The sequence below is a fragment of the Curcuma longa genome, chromosome 2, assembly GCF_044706935.1.
Source record: "Curcuma longa cultivar G26 ecotype Majalengka, Jawa Barat chromosome 2, ITB_CL_G26_1.1, whole genome shotgun sequence".
Lineage (NCBI taxonomy): Eukaryota > Viridiplantae > Streptophyta > Magnoliopsida > Zingiberales > Zingiberaceae > Curcuma > Curcuma longa.
In genome coordinates this window covers 11,884,914-11,902,771 of record NC_133862.1, presented here as the reverse complement: position 1 = coordinate 11,902,771, position 17,858 = coordinate 11,884,914, and the positions used below count along the sequence as shown (strand labels likewise).

The 17,858-nt window shown below is 37.8% G+C and overlaps 1 protein-coding gene across 1 annotated transcript; it reads right to left on the bottom strand.

Moving 5' to 3' along the window:
• Nucleotides 1-384: 384 nt before the first annotated feature.
• On the bottom strand, nucleotides 385-10,014 carry LOC141821046 (glutamate synthase 1 [NADH], chloroplastic-like). The gene is made up of 21 exons (XM_074708403.1): nucleotides 9,904-10,014; nucleotides 9,592-9,711; nucleotides 9,323-9,436; nucleotides 8,212-8,364; nucleotides 8,004-8,104; nucleotides 7,727-7,823; nucleotides 7,292-7,401; nucleotides 7,120-7,223; nucleotides 6,837-7,016; nucleotides 6,411-6,754; nucleotides 6,273-6,337; nucleotides 5,724-6,193; nucleotides 4,710-5,576; nucleotides 4,450-4,604; nucleotides 4,157-4,318; nucleotides 2,367-4,088; nucleotides 2,003-2,271; nucleotides 1,537-1,842; nucleotides 1,184-1,451; nucleotides 836-1,093; nucleotides 385-708 (listed from the first exon to the last, which is right to left on the bottom strand). Exons 1-21 carry the CDS (start codon nucleotides 10,012-10,014, stop codon nucleotides 508-510), a joined length of 6,177 nt encoding a protein of 2,058 aa, XP_074564504.1. The 3' UTR covers nucleotides 385-507.
• Nucleotides 10,015-17,858: the final 7,844 nt, after the last annotated feature.

Below are 17,858 nucleotides of genomic sequence, written 5' to 3'. Positions count from 1 at the left end.
CACTCCCACGGTCGTGAACTCATGCCCAACTCATGGCTGTGACTCACAACCGAGTTGCGACTGGGAGGAAGGGTAACTCATATTTTGTGTGTTTCATTATTTGTTCGGATTTTGATACTTAAACTTCTCTTCAATACTTTTCTTAGAGACATAGGACAATAGGAATATGGTTACTCAGGAACTACTACATACACTGAGCAAGAAATGATACAAAGCACATCCAAAAATTCATGGCCAGAAACTGATAGTTTCAGCCATCAATTTCTGCCTCCTTTATTATACTGTAGACACAATACAACTTTGGAACGGCAAACAGAAAGCAAAAAAAAAACACAAACATAGAAGAAAGGGCACAAACTGCTTCCATATACACATGCCAATTTCACACCTACTGTCCCAAATTACGCAACCGAGGAGGAAACTCATCAGCGACCTACTGCTTAGATTTCGACATTGTAGAGCAAGTCACTAGTATGAGCACCAGCATCAGTGCTGGGGGTCTGCAACTTAGGCCTCATCTCTCATCAAGTACTTGTCTACCTCCAATGCTGCTTGTCTGCCCTCATTGATGGCCCAGACAACCAGTGACTGGCCGCGCCGGCAATCACCAGCAGCAAAGACTCCTTCGACATTGGTTGAGAAACGCCCCGAAGATGTTTTGAAGTTTGATCTGTTGTCTCTCTCCAGCCCAAGTTGGTCGGCAAGCGTCTACAAAGATATTCTAATCAGACTGCTTAGAATTCAGAATCTATCATAGAGATGAAATCATTAATTGTCAAGCTTAAAGAGAGAGAGAGAGAAAAAGAGAGGCTATAATTAACATTAGAAATCTCACCAATTCTGGCCCCAGGAAACCCATAGCTATTAGGACCAGATCAGCCTCAATTATCTCTTGAGAACCTTCAACTTCCCTGAACTGGACTCGCCCACTGCTATCCTTTTCCCAGTGAACCTTAACTATCTCAAGGCCTTTCACCACTCCATTGTCATCTCCCACAAATCTCTTTGTCAAGACCTGATACGATCTTGGATCTTTTCCGAATTTGGTGGCTGCTTCTTGATGACCATAGTCTACTCGGAAGATCCTAGGCCACTGCAATAAAACAGAAAAGAAAAGGAAAAAAAATTCAAATTCAGAACATGTGCTTTATTATTCTCAACTAGAGCAAGAGAAAGAACTAACCTGGGGCCATGGGTTATCAGATGCTCTTCTTCGAGGTGGCGGAGGAAGGAGTTCCAAGTTTATGATACTGGAGCAGCCGTGCCGAATGGCTGTCCCGATACAATCGGTTCCTGTATCTCCTCCCCCGACAACAACTACCTTCTTGCCCTTGGCAGTGATGTATTTGCCATCCTCCAAATTGCTGTCGAGCAAGCTTTTGGTGTTTGCATGAAGAAACTCCATGGCAAAATGAATGCCAGAGAGATCCCTTCCGGGAGCTTTTAGATCCCTGCACAGAGTTTCCAGTGTACCAAACTTCAATTAACAGACACAATGACTTTAAGTAATGCAGATATATAAATAACTAAGATTACCTTGGTCTTGTAGCTCCACAAGCCAACACAATGGCATCGTTCTCGGCACAGAGATGATCAATGGAGTAGGATGGATCCACCCCAACATTAGCATTGACAACAAAGGTAACTCCTTCCTCCTCCATTAGGTTAACACGACGTTGAACAATGTAATACTTGTCTGCTTTCATGTTGGGAACTCCATACATCATCAAGCCTCCTACGCGGTCGGCGCGCTCATAAACGGCTACCAAGTGACCCATCTTATTAAGCTGATCAGCAGTTGCTAGACCAGCTGGGCCACTGCCAATGATGGCTACCTTCTTCCTGCATCAACAACCCAAGAATTCACATTATCCCTAGTCATTTCTTGGTAATCTACACTCAAAAACGTATGAACATGTGTAGTTATGAACATATTTTCAGAAGAGAAACGTATTGATACAAACAAAAAGGAAGAAAACCTGGATGAATGCAGAAGAATTACCCGGTTCTCTTTAGTGGTGGTCGAGGTGTCATCCATCCTTGCTCAAATCCGTTATCGATGATGGCACATTCTATGCTCTTAATGGATACAGGATTCTCATTAATCCCGAGGACACAAGAACCTTCACAGGGCGCAGGGCAAACTCGGCCAGTAAATTCAGGGAAGTTATTTGTTTGCAAGAGACGATCCAGAGCTTCATGCCACCTATTTTGATGGACAAGATCGTTAAACTCTGGTATTTTATTTCCAAGAGGGCAGCCAGAGTTGTCCTGCATATTGTGAGAAAGATGAATTCAAGCCCTCATATTTTTGAGAAAAGTTAATTCCTCTGCCAAAAGCTTCAACAAAAGCTGTTGGAAATTACCTGATGACAAAATGGAGTTCCACAGTCCATGCAACGAGCAGACTGAGTTTTTGTTAGTGATCCAGGTTTCAAGTCTGTAGCAACTTCTTTCCAATCTTTTATCCGATCATTAGAATCTCTGTATGAAATACCCTGACGCTCATATTTAAGGAAACCACCTTCCTTAACAGGATTATCGACCTGCGATGGCCTGTTTACCTTCTTAGATTCTTCATAAGCATCTTTTTGTGTCAATGTTTCTTCTTCTGAAGCTTTTTCTTTCCTTGATCGTAGAAGAACCTTCTCATATTCTTTAGGAAACACCTTAACAAACATCGGCATTAATCTGTCAAAGTTGGAAAGAACCTCTGTCGCATGCACACTTCCGGTGAGCTGTTGATGTCGTTCTATCATCTGTTTCAATGTTGCGACGTCCTCGTCGTCCTCAACCTTGTAAAGGTTAACCAGCTCAAGATTGCATCGACTTCTAAACCCTCCATCCTCATCAAGAACATAAGCAATTCCGCCACTCATTCCAGCTGCAAAGTTCCTTCCAGTTTTCCCGAGCACGACCACAGTGCCGCCTGTCATATACTCACAGCCATGATCGCCGACGCCTTCGACGACTGCTTGAGCACCGGAGTTGCGGACGCAGAACCTCTCCGCCGCCATTCCATTAAAGTACGCCTCCCCTTTTATGGCTCCATACAAAGCAACATTGCCGATGACTATGTTTTCCTTCGGATCAAACTTGCTGTTTCTCGGAGGGTAGACTACGATCTTGCCACCTGATAAACCCTTCCCGACGTAGTCGTTGCTGTCGCCTTCGAGTTCAATTGTAATGCCGGGGCAGAGAAAGGCCCCGAGACTCTGGCCAGCACTGCCATTTAGCTTGATATGGATTGTGTTTGCAGGTAATCCTTCCATTTGATAACGCCTAGTGACTGTGTGACTGAGCATGGTACCAACAGCGCGGTTTTCATTAGAAACTTTCTCCTCGATGAACACAGACAAACCTTCATCCAGAGCAGGCCTCGATGAACGAATAAGCTGCTGATCTAGCACCATGTCCAGGCCATGATCCTGCTTCTGAATGCAGTACTGAGCAGCTCCAGGCCTGATTTCAGCTGCCGGAGTAAGCAGCAGTGAGAGATCAATGTTGTTTAACTTTTCATTCCTCAGGATGACGTCTTCGTCCACCTCTAGCATATCCACACGCCCGATCATTTCGTTGACAGTTCGAAAGCCCAACTGAGCCATGATCTCGCGCACTTCCTCTGCCAGCATGAAGAAAAAGTTGATGACGTGCTCAGGTTCTCCTGCAAATTTTTTACGGAGAACTGGATCTTGGGTGGCAATTCCAACCGGGCAAGTGTTCTTATGGCATTTTCGCATCATGATGCAGCCGAGAGTTATGAGAGGAGCAGTGCTGAAACCAAACTCCTCTGCGCCAAGGAGGGCAGCTACGGCGACATCTCGTCCAGTCTTTAGCTGACCATCAGTTTGCAAGACTGTTCGGCCACGAAGGTCGTTCTCGACCAGAGTTTGGTGCGTCTCAGCCAGTCCGAGCTCCCAGGGAAGCCCTGCATTCTTGATTCCAGTCCATCGTGAAGCTCCAGTACCGCCGTCATGGCCGGATATCAAAACATGGTCTGCGTGCCCTTTCACAACCCCACTGGCAATCACTCCAACTCCAGCCTCAGAAACTAGCTTAACACTGATTCGAGCATTTGGGTTTGAATTCTGAAAAAGGGAAGTAGACTTAGAGCAACTACGATCCACAAGATGTTCAGTAATATCATACTGTGTACCTTGAGATCAAAAATTAACTGCGCAAGGTCCTCAATCGAGTATATATCGTGATGAGGAGGAGGACTAATGAGCCCAACACCTGCTGTTGAATTTCTAGTGACCGCAATATTACCAATGACCTTGTGTCCTGGCAGTTCACCCCCTTCACCTGGTTTGGCACCCTATGCAACAGAAAGGAAACCAAAAGAATTTAAATCAATATTTAAGCATCAAATATGGAAGTGGAGGCAATTGATCCTGTGGAGCAGGAAGTTGAAGAGGTAGAATAATCATGTCAACTTGCAGGTAGTACCTGCGCCATTTTTATCTGAAGTTCATCCGCATTTGTGAGGTAGTAGATTGAGACACCAAATCTTCCACTTGCCACTTGTTTAATGGCGCTCCTCTTTGGATTGTTTGAACCATCTGGAAGCGGCTCCATGCGTGAAGGTTGCTCTCCTCCCTCACCTTAATGAAAGTCGACTACAACCTATGAATAAATCTTTTTGCAAAACTGAGAAACAGGAAACTAAGAAAAGTTTCCCTGATGGAGTTGCAAAACAGAGATTTTACCAGTGTTTGATTTGCCTCCGAGTTTGTTCATCGCAATGGCCAGAGTTGAGTGGGCTTCCAATGATATGGAACCATAGCTCATAGCACCTGTGCAGAAACGCTTCACGATTTCCCTAGCAGGTTCCACATCGTCCAAGGAAACTTTCTCAGTCACATCTCTAAACTTCAACATGCCACGCAAGTTGCAGCCCTTGTTAAGTTCCTGTATGAGCCTTGAATATTCTTTGTATGCAGCCACACTGTTGGATCTGGCTGCCTCTTGCAGCTTGGCAATTGCAAGGGGATCATTAAGATGTAATTCGCCACCTTTTCTCCAGTGGTACTTCCCAGGATTAGGAAGTGTCACTGATTCTATACTTCCAGGAGACAATCCTCTTGAAGGAAATGCTGTTTCATGAAGACGAAGAGCATCTCCAGCAAGCATTTCAAATGTTGCACCTTGGACTTTGCTCGGTGTTCTCTTGAAGCATCTGTCAATCACCTCAGATGACAGACCTACAGCTTCAAAAATTTGTGCGCCCTTGTAAGATGCAAGAGTTGATATCCCCATTTTGGCTATGACTTTCATCATCCCATAGTTGCTAGCTTTGAAGTACTGCTCGACAAGGCCCTCCCTGGATGGAACCTGGCCATCTTTTGCTGGAATCTTTCCATCAATCTGCAATCGCCAAATTGCTTCGATTGCCAAATACGGGCATATGGCGTCTGCACCGAATCCAACCAGTGTACAAAAGTGATGCACTTCGCGAGGCTCAGCAGATTCCACTATCAGCCCAATGTGTGTTCTTTCTAGTGTTGAGATCAGATACTGATGAACAGCACCAACTGCCAGCAGAGAGCTAACAGCAACATTCTCTGATGAAAATCCTACGTTGAAATCGAGCAAAATGTAGTCATTAGCAGCAAAATGAAGAAACCATCACATGAATAACAAGCAATAATAGAGGGAACAGGCTTTGGAGATTAGTAGTTAAGAAAATATTGTCGAATTTAACGACAATAATAGGTTCTTACCTCTATCAGACAACACTATGGTTGTATAGCCATCATGTATAGCTTCACGAGCTTCAGAGCATATCTTGTCCAAGGTCTCCTGTAAACCCTTTCTGCCATGTCTTTTTGGATATGTGATGTCAAGCACTTTGCTGCGCCAATCTCTGTAGTCCATTTTTTTTATAGCTTCCATTTCTTCAATGGAAAGAAGGGGCCCTTTCAAGGACAGACGGTTGCATTGTTCTTCGGTGGTCTCAGTGAGATCACCTTCTGGACCAATCATGCACTGCATAGATGTAACAATTTTCTCCCTGATTGGATCAATTGGAGGGTTGGTGACTTGAGCAAACATCTGCTTGAAGTATTCAAATGTTAAATTCTCTCTAACTGACATCACAGCCAAAGGAGTATCGTTTCCCATTGATCCAAGAGGTTCACTACCATCTGCTGCCATAGGCAGCAACAACATATCTAGATCTTCGACTGTGTAGCTGCAGAGAGAAAGTCCAAGTTATGCCGTTTCGCATATGCATGTCGAAATAGAAAGAACAAAACTTGGCAGTAACTCACCCGAAGGCCTTAAGTGGAGTCAGTATACCACTGATTCCCAGTCTTTCCTTGTTCTCATGGTCATTCTGGGGTATAGAAGATAAGGAATGAGATAAAGACCCATTTAAAGTAGTTGCAGAAGCACCTGAATGAACTTACCAGTACTGCTCCAGAAATACTGAGGGGAACCATGTCATCTCTGGTGATAGAACTGACAATCTCTTCAAGACAAATCTTTTGTCTCCTGAGCCACTCCCCGTATGGCCTGGCTTGTGAGTACTGTTTCTTCAGTGCCTCATCATCGACAACAACACCATGTTGAAAATCTACTAATAGCATCATTCCTGGGTTGAGCCTTCCTTTCCTAGCTACATCCTCTGGAGGGACATCTACAACACCAACTTCACTAGCCATGATAACAAGGCCAGTGTTTGTAATGTAGAACCGACCTGGTCTCAATCCATTCCGATCAAGTGTGGCTCCAAGATAACGACCATCAGTAACTGTATTATTAGTTTTATATAACTTTCATTAGTTAACTGGTATTTGAATTTCTTGTCACCAAGAATAAATGTAGCTTCTCACATGCTATAAGAGCAGGTCCATCCCAGGGCTCCATGAGAGCTGAGAAATATTCATAGAAAGCCCTCCGTTCAGGATCCATGTTTATGTCATTTTGCCATGCCTCAGGTATCATCATCATGACAGCTTCTGGCATGCTCCTACCAGAACGAACCAAGAGCTCAAGAACACCATCCAATCCCCCTACAGTATGTATATATGAAAGTCAAGTTCATGCTCAAGTGCAAATGCGTGATCTAAAACAAGTTTGGAACTTAAGTAGGATCAAACAAATTCAGAAAGGTACCAGAATCAGATGAGCTTGCATCAACAATAGGTAGCAATTTTTTCATCTCATCCTTTGATAAGCCCAACTCCTTGCACTTTAAGAGACCCTCTCGCGCCCTCATCCTAAGGATGAATAACTAAGAATGTAAGGAATAAAAGCTGAGGAAAAAAAATACTTTTTTCAATTTTACCAATTTATGTTTCCTCGTAATGTGTTAATCTCGCCATTGTGACCCAAAACACGCATAGGTTGGGCACGATCCCAGCTAGGAAATGTGTTCGTGGAGAAGCGTGAATGAACCTGCATATGAAGATATCTGAAATTTAATTTGCACATATAAACTTGCATCTTAAGCTTTTAGTTCAGTTAGGGGATAAGTTGTGAATGGAACTAGACAGGACATACACAAAATGATAAGGAAACTATAAATAACCTTTAACAGGAATAAGTTCTTTTTGTGTGAGTTAGAACTCATACAATTGATCACATGAAAGGATGAAACAGAGGTCTATAATAGGATTCACTAGGTTATTAGAAAGCTTAGAAATCCTCCCAAGGCATCAACTACCTCAAATAACAAATTTGTGGTTGGAATTTTGCATCATTGGATGTTAGAGAAATTTACCATGGCCATGTAGCTTGTGAATTTTTCACTTGCAAGATCTTCATGATAATATTTTTTCAGTTGAATAGGTTTCAGCTGACCTTTATAAACAATTGTCCTGAAAAACAGAAATAGTTAGCAAAATTTTATGAGTTCTAGGAGTTTTCTCAACCATCATCCTATTATAAAACTTGATTAGAAGAAGACATAAATTGAGGATCAGAATAAGTTATCAATGGTCATGTCTTTCAAATAAAAAAGAACATTTACAAAGGAGAGAAGCAGATGAATGTATCACCTTGAAGACAATGAGCATACATAGAATTCCTTAACACCATCACGCTTCTGATTAAGTACAGCTCGAATCGTAACTAGTGAGAACTTCCGTAGTATATACATCTACATTAGTTCAGGTGATGTTATTCAAACAGTGTCACAAGTAAAAGTTCTATGAGACTGTAAATTTTTTCTAATACTCAACAAAAGAATAGACATTAAAGTTGGACCTGTTGCTCAAAATCGGCATTTGATTTCAGACTTGGAGTAACAAAAACCTGCTCAATGATTGGCTCTGTCCGCTGAGCAGACTGGCCAAGATCTGTGTTATTTTTTGGTACTCGGCGCCAGCCTAGAATATCATGTCCTAAGGTTTCCGCAACCTAAAATTGAAGGAAGTTACCACTCAATTCTTCTTAGTCATAGCTTGCACTAAAATGTAGTGTGAAGTTAGCAATCACATAAAATACCATTTAGAAGGAATAATAAAAGGAAGAGTAACCCAATGTAGTAAGTTCCATGACAAGTGAAAGAAAGCTCCCTAATATCGACATCCGAATAAGACTGTTGGCACTATGTAGTCAACAAATTTTGATAAAGAATGAAAATCCTTGGACAGTTTAAGAGTAAATAAGTATCCATTTTTTGTACAAAAAAATAAAGCATCTACCTGTGGATCACAGAAGTTGGGTATATATTCTTGCAGTTAGTCATGTTTCCAGAAAACAATTCAAAATGTTTGTTACAGAAAATTGTAACCATATTCAAAATCTTATATTTCTAGGAATGAGCATCTTGTTTAAAAAAAATCATGTTTGTGTTTTAAATCAATAATACAATGCTCAGAGGCATCCTGCTTCACATTTGTGCATGTTTGCAAGAAAAATAGATTTCTTCAATTCTCAAGCTTATTCATTGTTCAGCAACAGGGTATCTTCATGAAAAAAACTGAAAACTAACTATACATGAAGAAACAAGAGAACCTTTTATGTAGTTATATCATCATTGGTGATAATACAATGATTTCCCATTCACTAGGGCCAAAAAAACCTTGAGGGAGTAAGCAGCCTGATCACTTTCAAGCTCCTTGCAGATGTAATGTGGGGACTGAATTATGTATCAAGTACCACGTACAAAGGATCTGTTAACAAAACTCTTTAAACCTCTAGAGCATGCAGATGATTCATTAATTTATTTGGCACATATGATTTTCAGTAGGAAAGGAAAAAAAATGGAAGGTGGTAATCAAATCGGTAAAACGAAACATTATTTCCACATCTAGGCTATAACACAGCTAGATCCCAACCATATCAATTGTAAGTATTCCATATGGCAAATTACCTCAGTAAAAGCAGTTTTGGTCTTCTCTCGACGAATATCATCAGTTGGCATGAAGAACATGCCAACAGCATATTCACCAAGTGGTGGTAGTACAAACCCCAAATTCTTGGTTACCTAAAAGAACAGCACATGGAAACTTTGAAGTTAGTAATGCATAAGGCAAAGTGAATGATAAATGAACGGGATGATCAAAAGACCTTTGAGTTTTTTATAAAAAAAACATCAAAATTTGATCTTCTATACAGTTTGAGCAGACACCAAGTGCATACCTCTTTGAAGAAATCATGTGGAAGAGCTACAAGGATGCCAGCTCCATCCCCAGTGTTCTCCTCACAACCACAAGCACCACGGTGAGCCATCCTTTCCAGCATCTGCAACGCATTGTTAACCTATAGATTTGACAAATGTTCAGGCACGTCCCCGAATGACAAGGTTTTAACTGGCAGCATGCTCTCATTTGTTTCTTTTGGATGAAATGGCATACAAATTCAATTTCCGGGATTGAAATGAATTCAAGACGATAGAAGTAGATAAAAATTTCTCAAGAGCATATGACTGCTTAAAGCAGAAAAGCAACTTACTGTTTCATGGCTATACTTTCCAGATAGGTCAGCTATAAACCCCACACCACAGGCGTCTTTCTCAAAGGACGGATCATAAAGACCCAGAGGTTTCACAGGCACCTCGGACATGGTCTTAGAGGGAGAGCCGTCGTTCCTCTTGTGGTTCACGGCCGAAAGACTAACCAACTTCCCAGTGCCAAGTTTTAAGACCGAGTCTCGGGCTTCCCCGGCCATTTCAAAGGTTATTTAGATTGGAAATGGTGGAATAGGAATTCAACTCGTTTACTTTTGCAATCTCCGAAGGAAGTCGCGAACTTTACGGTATACAAAGCAAGCCTCGACCAGATTCGGAGCCTAAGTCTGCATAACAAACGGAACAAAAACCATAAGCACCGACGACATCAGCGGAAATTCAGAACGAAGAGAGACGCCAAAGCTTGCAATCCACTACAGTGAAATAAAGGAGACTCGCGAAAAAATGAAATCTTTTCGCTGAAGATAAGAAAGAAACAGAGAGGCCGGTGATTCCCAAATCTCGAATACTCTTTCTAGCTACATCGAAAACAAAGCAGGATGAACAGAACACGCATTCCTCAACCATCTGACCTGCAGATCGCCAGGAAGATTAGTAAACGACGAAGTGGACCTTGGAATCTCAACGCCGCGCCGCGCCGCGCCGCGTCTCGCGCTTCGATTCCATTTCGTCCTCGCCATTTATAAGGGTCTTTGGCGGCGGAGCCGATCCTTTGTATCTATAGGCGTGCATTTAAAAAAAAAGAACAAAAACCATTTTTTGATTCATCAAATAAAAAAACAAACGGCAATTTACAGCGCCCATAGCTTTCAGGAATTTTCAAATCTAACATCTATTATTTTTTTTTTTACAAAAATTAAGATGGTCAATGAATATTTTATTTTCAATTAAAGTTGAATGAACATTTCATCTCATCTAACGTGAATGGTTCGATTACTCTTATTCTTAATATATGTTAATGTTAATTTTTATATATTTGATTAGTTTGAAATGTAATGAATGATATAAAATTTTTATTATTTGTTTTACTTATTAAATATTATTTTAAGTAGGTTATTATTATAAAATTATAATGACATAAAGTTATTAGAAGTTGATAGAAGGTACATATTAATTTTTACACAATCAATCGTGATCAAATAATATTTATTTAAAATATAATAAGTGTTATATAATCTATATTATTTGTTTTACTAGTTAAAATATTATTTTAATTAGGTTATTATTAAAAAAATAAAATCAACTTGTAAAAGTTAACAAACACTATTGAATGATCAAATAATATAAAAATATATTCAAGTTAAATGAGGTATCCATTTGACTTTAAACTAAAAATGAAACGCTCATACATGAAAATATATTAAAAGATGAGCACCCTTTGAGTTTTGTCCTTTATTCTTGGGATAGGTATATTTTATATTTTATCAAAACTATACTTCTTTCTTAAAATATGTTTCTACCAAATTAAATTAAAAAAAATAATTCAAGTGCTTTCATTCAAAAGCTACTACCTTTAAATATATAATTTTTTTTAAAGAAAATTAAGCCTTCCATCATTAAATTTTGATAAATATCATTGACTTCAAAGAGCTTAGATTTATTCTAGATTTATATTATTGCACATCTAATAGTCTTTTGAATCCATTTATATTCTTATTTTTAAATTTATAAGCTTAATAAAAATATCTAAAAATTACAAAAGAACTTTAATAAAAAAATTATATATTTTTAATTAGTACAAGAGAAAAAAATAAAATAAAAAAAAAGAAAAAAAAGGAAAAAAAACTATCAAGTTCATTCTTAATAACCTATTGAATCTGATTTTATTTTTTAAATTTTAAACTTTTAATATTAAAGAGTTTACATTTGATAACCTACTGAATCTATTCATTTTTTTAATAAAATTTTTAACTTTTAATGACCGAGTTCAAATTTATGTTGTTGCATTTTTAAATTTAAAACTTTAATAAAAAATATAAGAAACCTTAATAAAAAAACTTTTTTATTTTTTAAAGTTTCTATTTAATAATAATTCGAAATTTACGGATTTTATCCAAGAAAAATCTGAACTACTCGGCAGAGGGCGAATTTTAAGCACCTCTTCGTGTTGGAGCAGATCCCGATTGTGCCAGACGCCGTCTCGGACCATGACACGTACCCAATTTGTACATGTCACCTTCTGGATATTGGACATCTGAATTATCTGTGATTTAAATTTTATTTGTGAAAAAATGTTAATTTGCCTCTTTTTATCTATTAATTTGAGAGGTGGATGATTTTTTAATTTGTATAGCGTAGTATAATCAATAATTTGACTATTGTATATGATATGCTTAGTCAAGAACCCAGTCAAAAATTTCATATTAAAGATAAAAAATATATATTTACAGTGAAGGAGAGGATCATATTATTATCCTCTATTCATTTTTTATTTTTTTATTTTTATATTTTTTACATTAATAAATTAAGAAGGATAGTGGTCGCCATCGACTCCGTCAGCATAATCAATAGTTCGAGCAATGTATGATATATTTTGCAAGCTTAGTAATTTACCTCTTGTGATAATAGAAAGAGATTGACTTTTTTTTTTTATCTGGGGATATTTATTGCTTCTAAAGGATATAAAAAAAGAATTTGATTTTTACTCGAATTTCCGACCTATATAGTAATTCAAACACATAAATAGAAAGTGTATAATTGAAGGAATGACAAATCAACTTGATTAGAAAATATGGATATTTAATATGATTATTTTTGGACATAGTTGAGTTGGTTACAATGAAACAGACTTGCTGAAGTAGATAAGGATCGAATCTTGGTGAAACCAAGGTAATGCTCTCTCCCGTCGTGATCAACTGCAGCTTCTCGATTTACCTCCTCACAGATGGTTATGAGATCAACCGTAGATATGATGGCAGATTCTTGTTACTGAAATAGATATTTAAGATGAGGCTTCAGTAGTATGATCGAGTTAGTTATTACGGGCAGATTTATTACAGTGGATAATGATGGAATTTCAACAAAGTCAAACCAATACTTTTACCTAGGGTAATTATAATTTTTTAATTTAATTTTTTATAGATAATTATGAGATCGATCCTATAGCATTGTTGGTTGGAATGGCGAAGTTTTTTTTTTTTTTTTTTTTTGATATTTAAGATGTGAGAGAAGCCGTTGACTTTGTTCAAGTGTAAAAGGGGAACCGAAAAAGCTTCATGTTGTAGGACAATGAGGGAAGCGGGGCCCAGGCGGATGATGATGGACCACTGAAATGTCTAATCAACTATTGAAATTTAAATTTGAGATGATATTTTAAAAATTCACTTAAATTGAATGCGTTTTGTTTTAAAAGTTTATGTTGAGATAAATTATACCGGTAACTCGATCGCGATAACTAACTTATATTATTTGGGTTAGTTGATGGGATAGAGATTAACTAATTAAATTACTAAAAGAACTCAACTAGTTCTTTTCTTTCCTTTTTTAAATTAAAAGAGAGCAAATAACCCAAGTAATTGAGGTGGTTGAGTAGGAATTTATACAAATATAAAGAAGTCAACGTATGGTGGGATCCTCATTTGTTGTCGCAATGCGAAGCATATTATTTATTCTATGTGATTATTAAACTACCCAAGAACTCGTATAGATTCATTTTCAGATTCATCAGAGATCATTTAATGTTTTTTCAAAAATTTCGATATATTTTTATACTATTTATATTAATTTTTATTTTAAAATTTAAGGATAATTTTAACTTTTTTAAATTAAGATTTTATTTAGAGTCTAACTATATGCATGTTTAATTATTTTCAGATGACTATTGATTATTGAATAAAATTTTTATAAAAATCACATTATCACGAGTTCTTTTCATTTTTAAAATTTTTCATGTATATTTTTTTTATAATTCTCCTCTAATCTTTCACCTCATAATAATCATCATTCTATTGGGCGTCAAATTCCTCTCTGGCATTTTACTTTTTAAAGTCAATTTTTTTTTCTTAAAAAAAAATAGAAGGTAGCTTTAACGCTATAAATTAGAAAATTGAGCAATTTTATTGTAGGCAAAAATTATAAGAATATTTATTTATTTTTACCAAGAGATACTTGGAAGAAAGATTAACCTTAAAGAGATAATTCATGACAGCAATTAAAATTTTAGAAACAAGAAGAAGATACTTGGCCTTCTCTTAAAGGATGACGAATCATTAGTTGAAAATAGATTGAAGTTATGAAGTTTGAGAGGGATGTATACCAACTAAGTTGTTGTCTCTAGTTGGCCCATCTAAATGAGTCAAACCCATTGGATGCAAAAAATCTCCTAGAAGAAGATCAATATGCACAATTATAAGATGTGTCTTTTTGCCCGAATATAAAATGGGGGAGGCATAGGTGAGTTGGTTACGACGTAGTAGACTTGCAGAAGATATAAGATATGCACAATTATAAATGGTATGAACTACAATAGTAACTTTTTCAGCTATAATTATGTCTATCTAGATTTTACTTACAATATATACAATTATAAGATATGATATATGGACACTAGAATCACTTTTCAATGGTACGACCTTATGATTTTATGATCCAACATGCAACTACCATATATGAGCTACAATAACCTAATTAGAACGAAATCAAGCATTCTGATAGTTGTTGATGGTATCCCAGTTCCCGTCTGAGTTGACTACCTCCCCATAGCCCAGCATGCCTTGAATACTTTGGCCTGCCTGACTTAACTTATTCGTTCCAGTGACTTCTTGTCTAGAGAAATCCTTGCCAAATTGATCCTCTTCGACTCTATTTCTCAGTCCGACTTTGAAAAGAGATATGCGATGGTATCTAGAGTTACTTTTGAGCATTTGGTGTCGCTTCCCGACCCACCAGTCTTCTTTTCCAAGTACTCACCGCTCAAAGTCTTCACTCCCAAGCACTCTGCCTTACTTCCCGACCAATCAACACCATCTCTAAAGTATTTGGCCTTACTTCTTGATTAGTTAATGGCATAGCCACATGAGGACGGGAGGTTACGACCACCCTTGATTTTTTTAAAATAATATTATATATATAATATATAAAATTAGTACTAATTAAAATAAAAATATGTATGATGATTTTTATTCCTTTCTCTCTCCATTTCTTATCTAAAATAGTCTCAAACTCTCACCTCGACTTTGACAGGCCAATTCACCATCGTTCGTCATCGAAAAATTGAAATTGATGATATATTTGGAAAGCCATCAATTTAAGTTATTCATTGGTACTACTTTTGCGAAGAAATATCACTATTTGGAATGAACCCGTTAGCCCTCTTCTCTTGTTGGAGCTGCGTGATGCATTTTTGCAGCCGCCATGGGTTTTTGTCATTGAAAATCGTGGTTTGAGGAAGTTTAGACTAGTTTTGGTACATAAAGTGTGATTTCGAAGGTTGTGGTTCGTGGTGAGTGGAAGTGAAATCCTAGCTGACTTTTCAATTGTTGATTCGATTTTTGAATTTTTGTGGTCAAAAATTTTAAACTTTAATTGATTAATTAAGTTGTGTTCTTGAATAAGTGTCGAATAAAATAGCTCTAGGGATTGACGAATTATTATTTCAACTAGAACCAAAGGCTAAGGTTAAAAATTTTGAATTTAAATTTATTTTCAACTTCTTAAATTTGAAAATTAAGTTTTTGGATTTTGAAAGTGTTATCAAAATATATCCACAATAGTATGATATTATCCACTTTAGGCTTAAACTCTGATGGTTTTATTTTTGAGCTCTGCCCAAAAGACCTATGTCAATGAAGATATTTTCCATCTTATAAACTCATGATCTTTTCCATGTATTTTCAATATGAAACTTTGATTGTATCACAACAACTACAACTATAGAGAGAGTGTTTTCAGTAATGAAAATAATCAAAATCTCACTTCCTAATCGGTTGTAGATGATACAATAAATGATTGTATGGTATCATATATTGAGCGATATATGTTTAATACAATTGATAATCAAGCTATTATTCAACATTTTCAAAGTAGGAAAGTGTTATTACAAAAACATATGAAGTTAATATATGATTTTTATTATACATTTTGTGTTGTATTATTTTTTTTTAATTTATTGAATTCACCCCATCGAAAATAATCTCTTGTAAAGTAAAGTAAGGCTGCGTACAATAGACTTATAAATCTTTCCCAGTAATTTCGCATTAGCAGGAACTTTGTACACTAGATTGCCCTTTTATTGAATTCGCTCCTCCTAATTGAAAATCTCAGCTATGCCACTACGACTAGCCATCACCATTTCTCGAGCACTTGACATTCATCAATGATGTCCCATTTGGACTCGAAAAGCCCAATCGACTAGCTAGCTCTTGTTCCGATCACTCATCCTTCATCCACTAACGTCCCATTCGAGCTCGGGAAGGCCACTCAGAAACTTGATAATCATATACTCAACCAATCCGACACTCAGTCTTAACCTCTAATAATCTGGCACAATGGGACACTTGACCAACGGCGTAACGATGTCAGCTATATATAGTTTAATGGTTGTCGCCCTTGGTGTCCTAATAGCAGACAATGTCAGGTATACAGTCTAACAGTTGTCACTCTTGGCACCCTAACTACCCTTCGTGCGGCCAGCTGATGGGTAACGTCTCGCTCTTGCGATCACCTATGTGAAAATTCTCTTCCGTTGGCCATATAAGGATCCATGGAGATAAATGAAATAGAGAATGATTTTTTTATCACACACGAGGCAACTCTTCTCCACTAATGATCTCTCCTCTCTCTCTTGAACATTTCTTTCTCTCATGTTTCTGCGAGTTGACTTGACTGTCAGATGGGCCGCGCCGGCAATGTCAGACCCCCACTGGCACACTTTGACTCCCAAATCAATGAGAGCACATCAGAGAATGATCAAAATTTTCACTCTAAAGGCTAAGAGAGCGGAGCCAAGCAGATGAAAAATGACACCATCAATTATAATATTATTTTTGACAAATGATCAAAGAGGATGATGATATATTAAAAAAATGGTGAAACACAACCCAATTGGTCAATTGGATAAGTAGTTAATAAACTTAATCATTCACAAGACTAGCTAGTGTGTTTGCATGGGCCATGAACGACCAAAATTGTGCTGGACCAAACCATCCCCTTATTCTACTCTGGCTCACATTATTTTTTCCAAATGATCCCAAAATTAGGCGGAAGCGCATGTCTTCCTCAAAACCAAGTACCAACAAGAAATCATGTCTTCCCATTCTACGACAAGGTCGCATTCGGTTACCGATTGAGCCAACGAATTAAGCAAGATATTTAGGTAGGCTATTAGATTTTTTTGCAATAATATTTAGATTAATTTTAAAGATAATTGATTCAATCTCACAAAAAAATTTTATCAAAATTTTTTAAATTCCATGCGTAGAATGCGCTCCGGATGAAAAACATGGCAATGGGATAATTGGGAGCCATGAGCACGAGATTCATGCCCTCCTTACTCCAAACAGACTTGGATGAAAAATATAAGTCTCACGTGAGCCACAGATTTAATTTTTTTTAGGGGTGAGTAAAAATTCAATTAAAACGCAAGCATGACACAAGTGAGACACAAGTGAAGCAAGCAAGCGCGCGCGAGATTGGCGCGGATGGCCGCAGGAACCGGAGCGAGAGCAGGTCAACAGAGGCGATTCCCACACACACCTTCCGCACAAACCCCCTTAATAATTTACCGAGTCATGTACGTTGGCGTCTTCTGCTGTTCCGTTCACTTCCCTTCTCTCTTCCCCACCAGATAGATATTCAAAGCGCCGAAACAAAACAGTGGTCTCGCGTCGGCGGATCCTCACCGCCCGCCGTGCTCCACCTTCCTAACTCCTTCCCTTCTTCCTTCCTCCCTATTTAACTTCTCCCCCCGCTTCTTAATTTACCACGCATCTTCTTTTCCCTT